This window comes from Eleutherodactylus coqui, chromosome 8, assembly GCF_035609145.1.
Source record: "Eleutherodactylus coqui strain aEleCoq1 chromosome 8, aEleCoq1.hap1, whole genome shotgun sequence".
Taxonomy (NCBI): Eukaryota; Metazoa; Chordata; class Amphibia; order Anura; family Eleutherodactylidae; genus Eleutherodactylus; species Eleutherodactylus coqui.
Window position 1 is genome coordinate 124,037,497 of NC_089844.1, and position 21,137 is coordinate 124,058,633.

General features: G+C 45.4%; 1 protein-coding gene across 2 annotated transcripts in view; it reads left to right on the forward strand.

The window, feature by feature from the left end:
- Positions 1 to 514: 514 nt before the first annotated feature.
- The window catches only part of ADAP1 (ArfGAP with dual PH domains 1), a 151,041-nt gene continuing 130,418 nt past the window's right edge, over positions 515 to 21,137 (forward strand). Inside the window, exon 1 of one of the 2 annotated variants that reach the window (XM_066576355.1) lies at positions 515 to 816. In XM_066576355.1, coding sequence (XP_066432452.1) covers positions 732 to 816 — 85 coding nt within the window. In that variant the 5' untranslated portion in view covers positions 515 to 731. The remainder of the gene's footprint in view (positions 817 to 21,137) is intronic. The other variant, XM_066576356.1, reaches the window with a different exon arrangement.

The window sequence follows — 21,137 nt, forward strand, 5'->3', positions numbered from 1 at the left end:
CGCAACCGAGTCCAAATTGGATTTTGATGCGTTTTTTTTTTTTGTATGGGACAATGGATTTTGCTATGGAATTTTCTGCTGCGTTAGCACACCCAATGCTGCGCTGTGACTAGTCGCTATGGGAAACAAAGAATTTGGTTTTTTACACAGTTTTCATAAATTAGTATTCATAGTATTATTAAATCAAAAACACGCCGGTGATTTGGACGGATCGCCATTGTGTGAAATAATACAATCCTTTCCTATAAACATGAGGAGATGATCTAAGGACAAATAGGAGGACTGCAGCTCAGAGCCCCACAATCTGCAGCCCCCCTGTCCTTAGCTCCCTGCTCTGCCTGACTAGGAAGTCCCAAGTCCTTATATGGTAAAACCTATGACGTAAGCCTTTGTATTGTACAGTAGTGAGAGCAGAGGGAAAGCCCGGCGCTGCGCCTCACACAGCGGCCGCCAGGTGGCGCCCACGAGCGGCGCATCTCCTCATGACTTTCTTAATATTTGGAGGAATGCGGAACAGAATAAGTCAGCGGTCTGCTAGAAGCCGAGTCCAGTTTGAATGAGAAGAAAGGAGGAGACACTAATAGGCGAGCACAGGTCCACCTGCAGCCATGAGGACTACGTGAAGCCCCCCTGCTGTAGCCCTCGCCTGTGTCACTCTGTGGGCTAGGAGGAGGAGGAGGGTGAGGAGAGCAGAGATAGCAGCAGATAAAGCCATCTCTGGGCTGTGCACCATGGCGGAAGAGAGGAACAGGAGAGCCCTGCTGGAGCTGGCCCGCAAGCCGGAGAACACGGTGTGTGCTGAGTGCAGGGCTCCAGGTGAGGACGCTGCCGACCCCATTCTCACAACTGCCCCCCGGCTGAGAGCTGTGGGGGACTCATGCACCTGTATATGCATTGGCTGCGCCGAGATTGCAGGACCACTTAGTCTTGTGTAATAGTTGTGTCTGTGCTGCTGCAGAACCTCTTTAGCTGTAGGAGCCTGCAGAATAAGTCAAGAAGAGACCAGGGACTGCTGTGTTGGATTGGGGATGCCATTAGTTGGCATGTATTTATACCTGCAGAAATGGCATAGGTTGGCATGTATCCATATCTACATGATAGAAGTCGGAGGTTGGCATCTATTACTTCTTAGGAGATGTCAGAGGTTGGCATGTATCCATACTTGCATGATAGAAGTCATAGGCTGGCATCTATTACTTCTGAGGAGAACTCATAGGTTGGCATGTATCCATACTTACATGATAGAAGTCATAGGTTGGCATCTATTACTTCTGAGGAGAACGCATAGGTTGGCATGTATCCATGATAGTAGTCAGAGGTTGGCATCTACTACTTCTGAGGAGAAGTCAGAGGTTGGCATGTATCCATATTTACATGATAGAAGTCATAGGCTGGCATCTATTACTTCCGTGGAGAACTCATAGGTTGGCCTGTATCCATATTTACATGATAGAAGTCAGAGGTTGGCATCTATTACTTTTGAGGAGAACTCATAGGTTGGCCTGTATCCATATTTACATGATAGAAGTCAGAGGTTGGCATCTATTACTTTTGAGGAGAACTCATAGGTTGGCATGTATCCATACTTATATAATAGAAGTCACAGGTTGGCATATATTAATTCTGAGGAGAACTAATAGGTTGGCAAGTTTTACTCCCGGGAAGAAGTCATAGGTTGGCATGTATCCATACTTACATGATAGAACTCATAGGTTGGCATGTATTACTCCTGAGAAGAAATCATAGGTTGGCATGTATCTATACTTACATGATAGAACTCATAGGTTGGCATGTATTACTCCTGAGAAGAAATCATAGGTTGGCATGTATCCATACTTACATGATAGAACTCATAGGTTGGCATGTATTACTCCTGAGAAGAAATCATAGGTTGGCATGTATCTATACTTACATGATAGAACTCATAGGTTGGCATGTATTACTCCTGAGAAGAAATCATAGGTTGGCATGTATCTATACTTACATGATAGAAGTCAGTGGTTGGCAGGCAATTAATCCTAAAGAAAAGTCATAGTTTTGAATGCAGGTTATTTCTGCGGAGAAGTCATAAGTTGGCATGTATTACTTGTGAAAAAAGTCATAGGTTGGCATGTATCTATACTTACATGATAGAAGTCATAGGTTGGCATGTATTTACTCCTGAAGAGAAGTCATAGGTTGGCATGTGTTTACTCCTGAAGAGAAGTCATAGGTTGGCATGGATTTACTCCTGCAGAGAAGTCATAGGTTGGCATGTATTGCTCCTGATAAAAAGTCATAGGTTGGCATGTGTTTACTCCTGAAGAGAAGTCATAGGTTGGCATGTGTTTACTCCTGAAGAGAAGTCATAGGTTGGCATGTGTTTACTCCTGAAGAGAAGTCATAGGTTGGCATGGATTTACTCCTGAAGAGAAGTCATAGGTTGGCATGTGTTTACTCCTGAAGAGAAGTCATAGGTTGGCATGGATTTACTCCTGAAGAGAAGTCATAGGTTGGCAAGTACCTTTACTGTATATGCAGAAAAGTCATTGCTGGACATGTAGCTATACTTGCAGAAAAGTTATTGGTGGGCATGTACCCATGAATCATATGTGGTAATGTAGGTTACACCTGCAGATATGCCAAAGGCTAGAACTGCATTTTATCTACTAAGATATAAAATATAACAAAAATCCAAAAGCAAAAACAACAGTAAACTTAACGGATACATTTCTTTATAGGTAGCAAACCAAAGTAACGAAAATTGTCACAAAATAAAAAAAGTGTATATATATAAAAGAAGAAAGAAAAACGTATTATTATTAGCCGTTTAGTCGTTCACCACCCTCGGTGACCCTTAAGGCGAGCTCCCTCCATGTTTTTCGGTTTTGTACTGCTTCTTTCAGCGGTGTGATATCCATTCCAGTATCCGCTCTGACAGTATCCGCCATCGTGGTCTTTGGCGGCCGGGTCTTATTTTGCCACTGATCTGTCCAAGCATTATAGATTTTTTTCAGCGACTCTACTCGGATTACATGGCCAAAATCTGTGATCCTGAGCCCGTCCATCTTGCCCTCCGGTGATATATCGGGTCTTATACAATTCAGGACTTCTCTGTTTGTCACTCATCATCCAGGATGTACGCAGCAGCTTTCACCAGCACCACAGCTCAAACACATCAATACTCCTTCTATCAGCTTTTTTGGCAGTCCAGCTCTCACATCCATACATGGCTATAGGGAATGAGATGGTTTGCACTATCCTGCGTTTCGTTGCTATACCAATATCCCTACTTTTTCTTCTTTTTTTTGACAGCCAGTGTATTTTTTATTGGTTTGGTATGATGTTAAGTTTTTTTTCTAAATTAAACCGTAAGATAATACAAAACCAATAAAAATACACTCCGTCAAGAAAATCAAGCAGCTCGGAGTTGTCAGAATTGAAGGAAGCTTTCTTTGAGTGACTGTAACATTGATATAAGTAAGTGGTTGCAATATCAGAGCAAAAGGACCATTTATTGAACACAAGGTGTGATACGGGCGGGCATGGAGGTATATCGCGCTACATTTGCTGTAACTGAGCCTCTTGGTCGTGCAAACTTGTAGGCTGTCGAAGTTGGCATCCCAGATGGTTCCCAACATGTTGTATTGGCAATAAATCTGGTGACCGGGCAGTCACCAAAGTGTGACAATGTTGCGGGGGCTTTCTGTGACCCCCTTGCGTGTGTGTTTGAGCATTATCCTGCTGTCTCTTGGAAGCCACCATGAGAGGAACACATGTGGCTGCAGGATGTCCTGAACATATCGCTGACCTCTCATCGTCCCTCGTACCACTTCTAGGGGTGATGACTGTTGTATACGATGGCCCCCCAGACCACCACACCAGGGTACTATTGTATCTTGTCTCCACCACAAGTATAGGTGGAGACAAGGGTAAGACTGGCTCGCTCCCGTCGTCGGGCTCTCGGGTCCTGCCACTCATTCCCCCAGTCGTCTTCCTTCTCTGCTCGTGGCTCGCTCCCGTCGTCGGGCTCGTGGGTCCTGCCACTCGCCCCCCCAGTCTCCCTTCTCCTCTCACAGCTCGCTCGTCCTGCACTGCTGATAGCTGCTCCTGTCCTCCTACTGTGCCCATGAAGTGGGCAACGCTCTCCTCATGGCTGGATGGAGGGGCGCAGCCCCGGTAACAGCTTGGCAGCGAGGCGGGGGGAGCTGGAGGGTAGATGATGATAGACGGGCGGCAAGCTCCTAGCAGCATGGGGAATCAGTTTTGCCTGGGATGGAGAGTTGGGGTTAGTTTTTGTGTAAGGCTTAGATTATTAGCTGTAACTGCTTCCATGTTACTGCAGCCCTGCTCTGACATGGAAGCATGTAACCTAATAATGTAAGCCTAACACTGCAATGAACCCTAACCATCGGTCCAAGCCAAAAGTCATTCCACACTGCTAGGACCTTGCACCAGCCAGCCAATCAGTAACTTGTGTGCATAAACTAGGCGGGTACAGCCCATCACTAGGTCTCCATCCATACTTGTGGTGGAGACAAGATACAATAGTACCTCACACCAGCAGGGGGGCAGTGTGCCACTCCACAGCAAAGGCAGGATTGAGGCGCCCACCCCTAGGTCTCCAGACATGAACACGCCTATTCTCAGTGTCGAAACTAAACCTGGTTTCGTTGTTGAAGACAACCCGGTTCCACTCCATAGCAGTCGAGTTTTGTTGTTCACAACATTACTGCAAAGGGAGGCGATGGTGGGTGTCAAAAGCAGTACACATAATAAGTGCCATGAGACCAAATGGCCTTCATCCAAGCGCCTGGAAATGGTTCCGTCAGACACAGGGGTGTAACGATGGCACCACCAGTCACTGGATGGCAGACAACAAACATGCTGCTCATACTTGTTGGATGATCCTCTCCACTGGTGGTTTGTCCCGAGCCTGGACAACTTTTGTGTGTGCACTCCCATATCCACTGGTCCCGACATACCCTAATAGTCTGGTTAGGTGGCGGCAATTTATCGATTTGACCATCCAGCTTCTCACATCCCAATAATGCGCCAGTCTCAGACACTGGTAACTGGGTGACATCTCTTCTTTGCGTCGTAGAGGTGTCTAGTGGTCAACAAGCTCTACACAAGCGGAAGAAGAGGTCACTACACACAAGGAGCCTCCGAGAGCCTTTTTTAATAGAGGTATATAATAATAATGAAACTACATACAAAAGCCAATATAGAAGCAACATACATGCTGCTCCATACACCCAGGTTTTGTCATAGTATCAAATATGCCTGGTATTTATCTCTGCCCACTTAGAACATACAATGTGTCCCACTGTCTTTGCTATGTTGAAATTCAACTTGTCATAGGAGAGTCAGGAGGCCTCCGTATGCATTAGATGGTTGGCCAAAATCACTGGGCTTGGCCAATAGTGATCTAATGGGTATGGCCAGCTTACAGTACCCTCCAGAAGTTTGGAAACACCCCTTAAAAATGTAAAATTGTGAAGAAATATCCAAAATCGGGACATGCATACACTAAAACAAACAAAAACAGCTCAGTCTTCCACCCGACTCTCAGAAGCTGGAAATAACTTCCAGCGTTTGACTCCTCGAAGAGTCCACCCTTTGCTGTATGACAACCTGGCATACACTCCTCATGCGGTGACTCAACTTTTAACTGTTTTGGTCAGGAAACGTTTCCATTCTTGGTGGAGAACCACAAGAGATGTTTCGGACTAGTGATTGAAACATGCGGGTGATTCCCTGGAGGGTCTTGCTGCATTACAGAAGCTGTAGTTGTTGGGGATATGTCTAACAACAACACCGCTGTTTCCAACGACAGCCAGCAGAATTCTGAATACAGCTCTGAGGTGTAAACTGGAACTCAAGATTGGTACAAGATAAGTAATGAAATGTATTTACAAAGTTGCCCAACTTTGCACTTCCATTGTATCTATATATAAACGGTCATTGGGAAGAAGATACTTTTACAGCCTTCTTCGGGAACATCAAAGGCAACAGTTACTTTCCTGGTTAAACTTCTTTATGATTTGTGTTTGTAGGGATTGCTTTGTGTCTTAATATATCCTTAGGTTCTATGTTATTATAATTAAGTGGACCTGATGATGGTTGACAGCCCTAGCTAAGGGTAATGGAACAGCGACAGACTGTGGGCTGCACCCCGTAGTGCAGATTACTTCCTTACAGCAATGATTTGTCCATTGTGTCAATTAGCAATCATTTTCTTCACAAGGCTTTGGGGCAGGAAATCTTGGTTTCACGTGTCCGCATACACAAACATGATGATGTGGTGGAAAAGAATGAGAAATGCTGTGTAAAGAAGCTCTGCTTGTTACATCACCTACAGTACATGAGAAGTAAGGCCTCGTTCACAGCACGTTTTGGCCTCCATCCTCGGGCTTCATCAGGATTGCCAAAAACAGCATCCAGTCAGAAACCTTGATGGCAGCATAGGCTTCCAATATTTAAACTGAGGCCAATAAAGCCTATTTTTAAGTGGGTTTCCATTCACTTCAGTTAAGTGCGCTATTCTGTCTGGCACAAACGCTAGAAACGAGTAAAAACACATTCAAGCTGCGACCTTATTGGTCTCCGTTTCAGTAATCGTAGCCTGTGGTTCTGTCCAGGTTTTCATCCGGATGCCATTTTCGGTGATCTAGATGAAACCCAGGGGCCGAGGCTTCGAAGCATTGCTGTTACCACACTGTAGGACCATACCCTAAGGCCTCTTTCACACAGGCGACAGCGATATCGCCGTGGGAAAATCGCAGCAAGATTGCATCTGTGGTCTGTGCGATATCGCTGCATTTTCTCACAGCAATATCGCGATTTTGTGTCGCTACAAAGTTGCGCGACTTTGTAGCGCCATTTTGCCAGGATTTTCCGGGGCTTTAAAGATATAAGCCCTACCCAAAAATAAGCCCTATCTGCATTAAAAATAATTTAAAAAATAATACATTACCTAACAGGCACTGTCCGCTCAGCTGCACTTCTCCAATGCAGGTCCCCAGCCCTTGTCTGTAGTCCTCTGCCAGTGCTTCCTAGTGACGAGGTTCAAAAACCCCACCTCCAGGAATTACTGGCTCTGATTGGTTGTCGAGCACTGTGGCTCAGCCAACCACTACAGTGCTTGATGAACCAATCACAGCCATCTCCTAAGGCCGCTTTCATACGGGCAACAAAATTTGTGCGGTGCAATGCAACTTTTACAGTAGGAAATACCTACTGTCTGTCCCTAAAATAAAATCTATCTGGATTAAAAAAAACAAAAACCACAATACATCACCTAAGAGGCGCTGTCCAGCTCCGCCGCATGACTTTGTAGCGCCACGTGCGACCTTGTAGTGACATCGCCGCAAGAAAACGTAGCGATATCGCACAGAACACACATGCAATATTGCTGCAATTTTCTCGCGGCGATATCACTGTCGTCCGTGTGAAAGAGGTATAATACAGAGGTTCACTTACTTTTTCTCCCTACCTTGTGGATGTTAGGCTGCTCTCACACGGACGGGTCGGATTCTGCATGCAGGAGCCCGCATTGGACCCCCGACCGCGTCCATACAAGACAGATTTTCTTTTTTTAATCTCTTGTTTTCCCGCACCGTCGCTAGGCGAGGACGCCGGTACCCGCGACATATCTGCAATGTCAATTGCAGATGGGCCGCGGGTCAGACAGCTTCCATTGACCTCAATGCAAGCCGTCCGTGCGGAATACAGCCTGTTACAATTTTATTTCCACGAGCCGAAATCAGAAGCGGTGTCCACTCATGTGAGCCGACATGCCAATGGTCTATTCTTGTTAATGGATGCCAAATACCACGGATCATTCGTGCGGGTGACGATCACGGATTCCGCAGTCCAAATCGGGTCGTGTGAGACCGGCTTACTCAATATCAGACATGAGTGATACAAGTGTTTGTCTATAATTGGGACTTTGATAACAAGCGGACCACATTTTAGTAGTAATCAGTGCAACAATCCACATCATTCCTAAGGGTTCACTTACTTTTACATATAACTGTATGCTGCGTAAAGACGATTGTTCTGATATTGAAACATTTGGCACCCTGCGACCCCCTCTGATCCAGTATATATGAGCCTGATGACCGTATGACAATGGCAGCAGCTACTTCTATGCCGCCACCAGCTGTGCCTCTCGTTAAGAGTTGTGACAATGCTATCCTGGTTTCACGTTGACCTACTTTACGGTATAATTACTCTTGTTACTTATGAGGATGGGAATACCCTGTGCTGTGATTCATTATTCTGGGGGTAGAAGCTGAGACTAAAGGGTAACTCCAGCTACCTCTAAAAAAGTTGGGGAATTACCTACCGGTCCTCCATTCATTTCAATGGATCTGATGGAAATAGCCAAGTACAAGCACTGCGCCCCACTGAGGATGAACAGAGCAGCACCGCGCATGCGCATCTGCCTCTCCACTCAATCTCTTCGTTGGCGCAGTGAGCCCACAGTGAGGAGGGGACATGGATCTTGGGATTCAAATCCGACCACGGGCAATATTTGCATGGAGTATATATGCTCTACCCAGGTTTGCACTTCCTCCCATGTTCCAAAAATATACTTATAGCTTACTTGGCTTCCTACAAAGTTCACCCGCCCCCCATTCCCGTGTGCATCTGCGATAGACAATTAGATTGTGTGCCCCCATTGTGGACGGGTGCTGATGTGACTGATGGCACCTCTACAGTATATGTATGGTCTAACAGAAATAGTAGATAGGTAAATCCTAAATTATCAGCACACCAGCTGTGTATGACAGCCTGGATTCTGCATGCGGTAGACGGGCCCAGGTAGAGCTTCATTTCATTGCAGCTGCCCTACTTTATTTCCAGACCGCTCTGCCTAATTAAAGGATTGATTCTAAGTATATTTGGGAATGGCTGTGTATACAGGACAATACACAGGTGTAGCCTTACCTCAATGCCAGATCCATGTATGGAGGGTTTTGCATTTCTGTTTGCATCCCTTGTATATACTCTAAAATTTCTATACGGCTGTTAGATATGAGATAGAACTATATATCCAGTATGTGAATGTGAGCATAGCATATAGATAGGGAAGGGTGAGCACACCTAATGGGTTAATTTCTGTATTGCCAGAGCCTGGAGGTGAGGAGTGACCGCTGATGTTACACAATACACTTCTAGCTCTTTATATCCGTACTTTCATGACTTGACATAACCTCGGTGACTTCGGTTTGCTGTGTAACTTCCTGGAAAAAAATCAGATTGACCTCTCGCCTGCAGTCCGCCGTCCTCTGCCCTCATGCTTGGTGGAACAGTCTCATCGGGAAACTAAAAACACTGCTGTACTGGAGGTTTACCCTAGAAATCTGCACTGCATACACTAACATACCCATACATTACATACCTACATACCCATACACTATATACCCATACACTACACACCTACATACCCATACACTATATACCCATACACTACATACCTATATACCCATACACTACATACCTATATACCCATACACTACATACCTCTCGCCTGCAGTCCGCCGTCCTCTGCCCTCATGCTTGGTGGAACAGTCTCATCGGGAAACTAAAAACACTGCTGTACAGGAGGTTTACCCTAGAAATCTGCACTGCATACACCAACATACCCATACACTATATAACCATACACTACATACCTATATACCCATACACTACATACATACACTACATACCCATACACTACATACCTATATACCTATACATTACCTACCTCTCGCCTGCAGTCCGCCGTCCTCTGCTCTCATGCTTGGTGGAACAGTCTCATCGGGAAACTAAAAACACTGCTGTACTGGAGGTTTACCCTAGAAATCTGCACTGCATACACCAACATACCCATACACTACATACCTATATACCCATACACTGCATACCTATATACCCATACACTACATACCTATATACCCATACACTGCATACCTATATACCCATACACTGCATACTAATACACAACACACCTACATACCCATACACTACATACCCATACACTACATACCCATACATTACCTACCTCTCGCCTGCAGTCCGCCGTCCTCTGCCCTCATGCTTGGTGAAACAGTCTAATCGGGAAACTAAAACAATGCTGTACAGGAGGTTTACCCTAGAAATCTGCACTGCATACACTAACATACCCATACACTACATACCTATATACCCATACACTACATACCTATATACCCATACACTACATACCTATATACCCATACACTACATACATACACTACATACCCACACACTGCATACTAATACACTACACACCAACAAACCCATACACTACATACCTACATACCCATACACTACATACCTACATACCCATACACTATATACCTGCATACCCATACACTACACACCTGCATACCCATACACTATATACCTGCATACCCATACACTATATACCTGCCTACCCATGCACTACACACCCATACACTATATACCTGCATACCCATACACTATATACCTGCATACCCATACACTACATACCTACATACCCATACACTACATACCTACATACCCATACACTATATACCTGCATACCCATACACTACACACCTGCATACCCATACACTATATACCTGCATACCCATACACTATATACCTGCCTACCCATGCACTACACACCCATACACTATATACCTGCATACCCATACACTATATACCTGCATACCCATACACTATATACCTGCATACCCATACACTATATACCTGCATACCCATACACTATATACCTGCATACCCATACACTACACACCTACATACCCATACACTACACACCTACATACCCATACACTACACACCTACATACCCATACACTACATACCTACAGAACCATACACTACATACCCATACACTACACACCTACATACCCATACACTACATACCTACATAACCATACACTACATACCCACACACTGCATACTAATACACTACACACCTACATACCCATACACTACATACCTATATAACCATACACTACATACCCATACACTGCATACTAATACACTACACACCTACATACCCACACACTACATACCTACATAACCATACACTACATACCCATACACTACACACCTACATACCCATATACTGCATACTAATACACTACACACCTACATACCCATACACTACATACCTACATAACCATACACTACATACCCATACACTACACACCTACATGCCCATACACTACATACTAATATACTACACACCTACATGCCCATACACTACATACTAATACACTACACACCTACATACCCATACACTACATACTAATATACTACACACCTACATGCCCATACACTACATACTAATACACTACACACCTACATACCCATACACTACATACCTACATGCCCATACACTACACACCTACATAACCATACACTACATACATACACTACATGCCCATACACTACATACTAATACACTACACACCTACATGCCCATACACTACATACCTACATAACCATACACTACATACATACACTACATACCCATACACTGCATACTAATACACTGCACACCTACATACCCATACACTACATACCTATATAACCACACACTACATACCCATACACTGCATACTAATACACTACACACCTACATACCCATACACTACATACCTACATAACCATACACTACATACCCATACACTACACACCTACATGCCCATACACTACATACTAATATACTACACACCTACATGCCCATACACTACATACTAATACACTACACACCTACATACCCATACACTACATACCTACATAACCATAAACTACATACCCATACACTACATACTAATACACTACACACCTACATACCCATACACTACATACCTACATAACCATACACTACATACATAAACTACATACCCATACACTACATACTAATACACTACACACCTACATACCCATACACTACATACCCATACATTACATACCTACATGCCCATACACTACATACCCATACACTACATACCTATACATTACATACCTACATACCCATACACTACATACCTCAGGTGGCAGTCTGCAAGACCTCAGAGGGGCAACAAGTTGCCACCTGGCTGGTAATTCTCTTTTACCGGCCATTAATGGCCAGTAAAAAATAATTGTTTACTGTGAGCTGGACAGGCAGCAACCCAATAGGCATTTCACTCACCCAGCCTGCAGCTCCAGTCTGGTGGCCACCGCTGCTGACCTCTCCCCTGGCATTGGTGTTCCTGCATGCAGACGCTGGTCTGTATGCAGTGCAGACGCCGGAGGAAGGTCAGGGCTCACAGGCTCAGCAGCTACAACTGCCAGCAGACGGAGCTGCAGGCTGGGTGAGTAAAATGCCTGTTGGGTTGCTGCTGGGCTGGAGGCTAATAGAGGGACACGATTACTGCTGGCACTAATATGGGGGTCACTATTACTACTGGGCCCACTGTGGGGGACACTATTATTACTGGCCGTACTATGGGGGACACGATAACTGGGGCAATTATAGGAGTCACTATTGGTATTAGTGTATCCTGATGCCACCAGAAGCTAGGGGTTTGACCCCCCCAGCTCCCGATAGGGTCAAGCCTGCAGCACACTGTGGAGCCATTTCTGCCGGCCGTGCTGGCTTACGCTGACGGTTAGTTGTCTTCTTTGCCTTATATTATTACCTGAAAATACTGCCATGTTGCCGCTGTAACATGGCAGCATTAACAGGTAAAAATGTAAGGCAAAGAAGACAACTAACCGTCAGCCTAAGGCAGCACAGCCGGCAGAAATGGATCGAGACACAGCAGCGTCTTACCTTTGCCCCGGCCGGCATTTGTGGCATGCGTCCCACCCGCCTGCCGGCCTGACACCTCAGTCCCTGCCGCTGCTGTGAGGTCCGTGGCGGCCGGCCGCCACCACCCCGCTGACAGCTGACAATAAAATAACATTCGGCTGGCCTAACGCTGTATGTTGCATGTGGCCTCCGTGCTGCCCTGGTGCCACAACACTTATGCACTGAGGGGGGTTCCGCATTCTGGGGCGCCGCCGGAGAAGCTACTTGGAGCTGTATCTGCACCTCCGGCGGCCACTCAATGCCTTTTTCTAGCTCTCTTTAGTGCCCTTCCAGGACATTGTGCCCAAGAAGGTGCGCAGCCAATCAGTAACAGGGAGCGTCACCCCCTGTTAATCTTGACTCCACCAGCTATTGCTGGTGGAGTCAAGATACACTAATACCGTCACTATTACTACTGTGGCCACTAATGTGGTTTTACTTGGGTCACTATGGGAGTCACTTATACTACTGGGTCCACTAACAGGGTCATTATTACTTCTGGGACCACTATGGGGATGACTATTACTAATAAGGCCACTATGAGGTGGGGTTCAGTATTACTACTGGGGCCACTAACTGGTTCACAATTATTACTGGGGCTATTAAGGGGGTTACTATTACTATTAGGGCCACTACTGGGGCCTTATTACTCTGTCATTTCAGACAAGTCTCAATGGTTCAAATATGTTTGGGGCATCTTGTGTTTTGGTGCTTTCAATGCCTGTAAAATGAGTACAAAGCATGATACATATGCCTCACTGTGGTCAATGAAAGAATACCGTTTGCATGTCAGTAGCATAAGGCAGCAGAAATGCAGTTCTAAGCTGTCACTCACGACCTAAAGGTTGTGGGTTCAATCCCCGCGTAGTTTGGGCAGACAGCTTAAGGTCGTCTCATCCTTCCGAGGTCGGTAACATGAGTAGCGTTGCGAAATAAGTTGGAGATATACAAATAAAGGTTCTTATTCTTATTTATTAGTATAGTTAAATTGTCACAATTAAACACAAATCAGACCACATTTTAAGAGTAATCGATGCAGAAATCGAACGCATTCATAAATTTCTCTTACAATTGTACATCAGGACTTGGTCCTCGATATTTTGCTTTAGGGACCTGATTGTAATGGGAAGCGAAGCAGAAAGCTTGTGTGGTGTGAAACCATGAGGTGCTGCCTTGAACTTCTGGTGAAGCTCTTTATTACTTTCGTCATGTTCTGAATTTCCTTTCTGTTCTTCAAGCATAAACTATGATCCCCCTGAACATAAAGCTGCTTCATCGTATGTTAGTGCATTGTACATCAATCATAAGAAGCACTTGATGAAATGAGCCAGATAAGAAAGTAGTTTCACAGCATGGTGCGAAATTGTGGTAAGCCTTCAAGTGGGCCGGAAATTTCAAGCAGTTAAGGTTTTACTAAAAATATCTTTCATCAGTGTATCTGCATGGTGGGTGCAAGTTATTTATACTGAACTGTGAAAAAGTATGTGCCCCCAGAGCCAGTCCGTGGTCAGTTACTGTCCGTCCGTGTTATCTTCAGTAATCAGGGGAGTCAATATGGGACATTTTCTTTATGCAACCCACCAAAGGGATTACTGTATTTTTTTGTTTTTATTTCAGTCAACCTTCCAATTTTTTCCCATTCTGCCCCTGGTCGGAGCTGGAGCTGTATTGAGAAAAAGCTGAAGGAATGGTAGACCAAGTATTCTGTGAAGCACCACTTTTATTATAAAGTGCTGTCAAAATTATCTGCTACCTTCCAAATGCAGCAAAAAACAAAGCATCACCAGCAAATAAACTAAAACACAGTGCAAGCAAAAATGTGGCAACAGCAGTCATGCATATTAAATATCTGAATTAAAATGCATAAGTGTTATGTGTGCTAACTATATAAAAATGTGGTATTAGTGCAGTATGTCTACACCGGTAGTATGGGTTGGCCGGGCTGACCTACAGGTAACGCCCAGGTCAGTACTGAACGGTTGCTGCTAAAGTGAATGGAGAGGGAAGGGGGGAGAGCGGGGAGAGAAATATCCTCCAGCCACCCCTCCTCCCTGCTGGCTGCTCTGTGAGCGAGCCAGTGATACTGTAGTATGTCTCCACTGGGGCGTGACCTGGGCGTTACTTGTAGGTCACCCGTCCAACTCATACTTCCAGTGGAGACATACTACACTAATACCTAAAAATGCAAGGTTCTTAGCACATATTTTGATCAAAACATGTGGGCTCATCTGCCACCTCCAGGCAACAATTTGCTGTTAGATGGACTCCTAACTCTTAAAAGACACCTCTCCTTCTGCATAAGCCTTAATGGATTCAATGCTTTCCCTGTATCCATTGAGGCTTATGCGCAAAGGGAGGTCTATGGGAGTTAGGAACCCATCCAAGAGCTAACGGTTGCTTGATGTGGCAGTTGAACCCAGATGATTTTATCAAAATATGTGAAACTTGCATTTTTATATATTAAGTATATATTACATATATGCCTTTTCATTCAGATGTTAAAGGGTTTGTCCAGTTGTAAAGCCAGGATAGGCCATCGATACTAGTTCAGCAAGAGTCTGCCGCCTGCAACCTCCGCAGATGAGCTTTTCATTGTGCCAGAGTGTTTCTGTACTGAGCTGATTTCTACAGGAAGCAGACAGCTCCATTCCCACTGCAGTGGCCAGGCTGAAGTGAATAGAAACTATGCTTACAATAGCAAGCCTGGCCACTGCAGTGAGAATGTAGCGTCTGCTTCCTGCAGAAATCAACTGAGCACACTAGCCAAATAAACAGCTGATCAGCAGGGTCGGATGTAGTAGTGATGTCCTATCCTAAGAATTGGCCATCAGTAGTTTACAACTAGACAACCTATTTAGGGCTAATGCCCACGGTCAGATGATCGTTCGGAATTCGCAGTCAGACACCTGCCGCAAATTCCGCAGCATTGTCCGTCCATAGACATGCTGTGGTAAACAATTCTCCCCTGCCCACGAGCGGAAATCAACTGCGGTTTTTCGCTCGCAGGGGAGAATCGCAGCATGTTTTATTCCATGTGGAAAATCGAGCTGATGGCTTCTATTGCAGTCAATGGAAGCCGTCCGTCCCACGATACTTCCGCTGTGAGCACAGTGGAAGTACTGCGAGAATCTGCGTCACCGCCCAGCGCCAGTGCATCATGCGCCGCACTGAAAAAGCACGGGGTGGTGGATCCGGAGAGGTGAGTATGGGGTCTCTGGGGGGGGGGGGCGCCGCGTCTGATTCTGCTGCGATATGTCGCAGGCACAATGGGCATGAGCCCTTAAATGTGTATGAGTGCTGCTGCCATGTGTTTTTACTTTTACTGATTGCATATTCGCCACACTGAACGCTTTCTAACCTTTATGCTGGCTGTCCACAGGTGATAATTCATAGCGTGGTCCACAGCGATAAATCGCAAGCAAATCACGCTTGAAAACGCTTTCCACAGGATAACTATGAAAGGCGCAGCCTGATGTACGTGAGCGGTAAATCCATTGCGATATTCCGTTTGCATCTAAAATTCACGGCATGCTGCGATTTTTCGCAATGAACCTTTCATAATGATAGGTTCATCGCGATTACTTTAAGTGATCTCACGTGGCGGAAATCTGCTTGCAAGAATCCGTCCTGCCCGTGGCCAGGCGGCCTTAGGGTGACTACCCACTACAGTTTTTTTTCACTGCAAAATTCCCAGCGTTTTTTTTTCTGCAGCGGTCTATGGGACTTGTAATGTTAAAATCGCAATCGTGCAAAATCGCGATTTTTGCGGTAACAAGTCCCATAGACCCCTGCAGAGAAAAAAAACACTGCGAATTTTGCAGTGAAAAAAAACTGTAGTGGGTAGTCACCCTTAAAGCTGGATTCAGACGAACGTATATCGGCTAGGTTTTCATGCCCAGCCGATATACGGCGTCTCTCTCTGCAGGGGGAGGAGGCTGGAAGAGCCGGGAGCAGTGCTCTGAGCTCCCACCCCCTCTCCGCCCCTCTGCACTATTTGCAATGGGGAGAGGCGGGACAGAGGCGAGGCTAATTCTTGGAACTTGGCCCCGCCCCGTCCCGCCTCCTTTCATTGCAAATAGTGCAGAGAGGCGGAAAGGGGGTGGAGAGGGGGCGGGAGCTCAGTTCCTGCTCCTGGCTCTTCCATTCCCCCCCCCCCCCCCCTGCCAGATGAGGACACCGTGAAAACTGAGCCGATATACGGTCATCTGAATCAACCCTTAGGCTGGGTTCACACAAGGCGGATTTGCTGTGGAATTTCCGTGTCGAAATTTGTTGCGCAAATTTGCCTGCGGCTGCTAATCCCGGGGTTGGCCAGCCATGTGGACGAGATTTGGATGCTATGTGCCGCCGGTTTTAAAGCTATGCTTTCCCTGGGGAAATCTTGCGGTTTTTCACTGCGATAAACCCGCAAGATTTCCACTGAGAATATGACCCATGGGAACCCAGCCTTAAACAAAATATATTGGCAAAGTTCTTACAGATTACACCATATCAAGAAGTTATCTAAAACCCATAACACCCCCATAGGTCTCTTGAACGGGGGGCTGTAAGGTAAACATTAGAGAAGTTGTTTGTAGAAACTTCAAGCAAAAGCTGAATGTTGTATTCCAAAGAGGCTCAAGGAAATCTAATACTACCCATATAGATCTACATACAGTATATTACAGTACAGGCCAAGTGGATGAGAAGAAATCCTATCCACAGGCTGCGGAAACATCTGCAGCAGAAATTGATTTATGGTGTGGATTTTAAATCCGCAGCCTGTCAATTTAGGCCCCCTGCACACGGGCGGAAGTTCCGCGGCGGGATTTCACGAAGAGATTCCGCTGTGTCCTCTGTCCACCGCCGTGATTGGTCCGCATGAAAACACGCACGAAAAACAAATCGCGGCATGTCCAATTCTGTGCGCAGAGGCCTGCACAGAAATGTCAGTAGTGATGGGCCAGCTCCGCGCATGCGCCGGCGCACAGCAGAGAATGAAGAGGCCGGGAGCAGGTGAGCCGCAGGCCTCTGCAGGAGCACGGGACCGCATTACGCTGCGAAAATTCTCGACCCAATAGAGCAAGAGACATGGCCTAGGAGGAAAAGGTGGAGAAAAAAAAACATGGACATTTTAAAAAGGATCCATTAAAAACGGATAGAAACCGAAAGGAAAGCATCTGTTTTTGACAGATATGTTAAATGGATCATAGAAAAAAATGCTATTTTTTTCCATTCGCTTCCATTTTTACCATCCGTTCTCTAAAGCTTTCATGTATCCACTGAAAACAGAAAACTAACGGCGGTGTGAACATAGCCATAGACTAGAGATCAGCGAGCACCCAAATGCTCGGGTCCGCGTTATTCGAGTCGAGCTCTTCGTAAAATTCGAGAGCTCTACTCGAGTAACGAACCCCGTTGACTACAATGGGAGACTCGAGCATTCTTGTATGTGGGACGCCGGGTGCCAAGCTTTTTTTTTTCATGGTTCTCTATCTCCCTCTCCCTCTCCGTGAGAGAGCCAAAAACTGTGGCGGGGTCGAACACAACTTGATGCTCGTCTCGAGTAACGAGCACCATCGAGTACGCTAATACTCGAACGAGCATCAAGCTTGGCAGAGTACGTTCGCTCAACTCTACCGTAGACGCGTCCGCAGCATGGATGGCATAGATGTAGCAGATATTTTCTGTCAAAAAATGATGCACCGTATGCTTTCTTCTCAGTCCCTCCAGCCCGGCCCGCTTTTCAGAGCTAGCAAGGTGTCTAAAATGAATCATTTTATTGTAATTTGCGCAGAATTCTGGCCGATTTGCCTAGCTAATCCTTTTGGCCCAACATTTGATTATACTATGTAAACTATGATTTGAATAAACCCGTAACAGAGAACAGGCGCGGCTTATTTTGGCTATTATCACCATGTAAATAATTATCGGGGCATTCATGAGATACGAAGGGGAATGTAACGTGTTGTTGCTGCTTCATATGAACGGAGATGCGAGATCTGTCATCCTATGGAGGCTTTTTATAGATATGAGCCTTTTTTGATGATCTATTATTTATGCGTATGCTATATGCACGCCTTCAGCGATAAGGTGCCTTTGGAAATAAAGGTACCGTATGGCCATCACTGTGGGGTTACACTTCTTCATGGGGATTTAATGGGGATTTGTTTCCTGAATTCAATGCAAAATTGGCTCCAAATTTTTCTGCATTTAAACCTTAGGGCTGTATACTTATTTTTCTTGTACCTCAAACAAAAAGCAAGCCCTCACTGAGCCACAGTGCTGGAAAATTAATGATGTTATGGGTCCTAGGGCTTATTTAGAGGACAGTGTTTATGCAGTTATTTAGCCACATAATCATGCATTGAATTCCAATTAGTTCATTCAGAGAAACGATTTTTTGACTCAACCCTTTCCAATCCACTGTCTGACGTCTTCCTACATTCTGATTGAAGCTTGTACAGCTCTAATGTCAGAAGACGTCCGGCAGGGTATTCTTACCGTCTATTGCCAACCACTCCGCTGTCGGAGCCTCTCTGGCACACACACACACTGTCTTTAGCCAGCAGATGGCACTGTTGTATAACAGCGAAAAGAGAAAGCTTTTTAGGAAACCCTGAATTCAAAATTGGATTGGAAAGGGTTAAAGCAATCACATCGGGAAAAATAGCACGTATGTTATTTGGTCGCCGGTTTTATAAGTCTCGCCCTATCTTTTGACGTGACCCACAACAAGCTCCCATAGCCGGAAAAGGAGGGGGAGGGAGTTACCCTGCATCCAATGCTGGGAAAAGAAGACAGTTGGCATTGTTGGTCATTCCGAGGATTTCTGGCGATCGTTGGTTTCTTTTGTACTTGCGTATTTTTTGCCTATACGCAGGAGCAGTGCCCAGTGTGACTGACATGAAATACGTGAATAAAGATCGTGACTCGATCGCAGCAAATCTTCATAGGATTATATGGCGCGTACGGGTGAATGTATAAACGCATAGGGTCATGCGAAGGAGGCCTTAGAATTCTGCAATGCAGATTTAATTGCTTTTCTTTAAAAATGAAGTTAATTAGGTGTTTTTATTGTGCAAAAGTAGTAAAAAATAAAAAAAAACTTTTTTTTTTTTTTTTTTTTTTTTTAATGCTGGACACCTTTTTAAATGGACCCTGTTGTCGACTACTGTATAAGCACCATAAGCTAAGTTATGTTGCTTATAGTTTGGGTGCGTGCATTCTGAGGAGCTGTCTCATACTCACCCGATCCCGGCAACGTCCGTGCATGCACAGCAAGCTTGACTCTTCTCAGAAGGCTGCGCATGCGCTCCTATAGAAGTGAATGGGCGCCACACAGTATTTTGAGTATAGGACACGGCCCCCCCGGGCTCCACATCAGCCACTATAGCTCAGTTTAGGGGATGTTTACACATAGCAGAAATGCTGCAGAAAATTAATTGTGGATGCTGCGGATCCACAACTGACTTCAGCCTGCGCTCCTCTAACCTCCCAATACTGCGCACTGCTGTACACAGTAGTAACTGCTACTGACCGCCTCCACCGCTGGTCATGTGATGCGGAAGTGGCATCACATGACCGACACATCGCGTAAGCGCCAGTTATTAAGTATCTATGAGCTTTTAAAGGGGGTTTTGTCATTGTAAGCTGAATTCAGCCCAGCCCAAAGGCGATCGCGCATTCAAATTACATGCTGATTTTCGCCGCCAAGGTTACCTTGCATTCGTTTTTCCTGTTCATGTTCGGTTGCATGTGCAATAATGGCGCCACAGCACTTCCGCCTTCGCTCAACGGAGTCAATTCCCATGAGTAGTAGCGCTGGAGAGCAACTTCCACCCACACAGCGCTGCGTCCACCCATTTCCCAACTCTACACTGCGCAGTCTAGTCCTACCTACGTGAAAACTGTTTGTGCATGGCCGCTGGGTACGAGACGGCCGAGAATTAGGCCTTTCCGGGCAGGGAATGAACACTATGTTACTAGTGACGTAAAGTACATTGCTGAGGTCGGACTTAAAACTCTGTTAATGTATGCTACATCATCGGAAATGGCAGAATCTGCATTCGCGGCAGTCACCTAAACTGTCGGAAAACTCGTATCTGGGAGGGGAGATCTGTTCAGGAATCTTATCAGGGAGCAAGAAGTAAGTTTCAAAAAACTATTTACCCCTTTACGCTCTGAAGCTCCCTCTAGTGGTGGCTGTAGGCAGAGACTATTTTGTCATTTAGTGCTCTCTCTATGCAGGTGATTTGGAGCTCTGTAACAGAACCACTATAAAATATGTTTAAAAAATTAATTGGCGCTGGAATTTTGACTAATTTGGATTC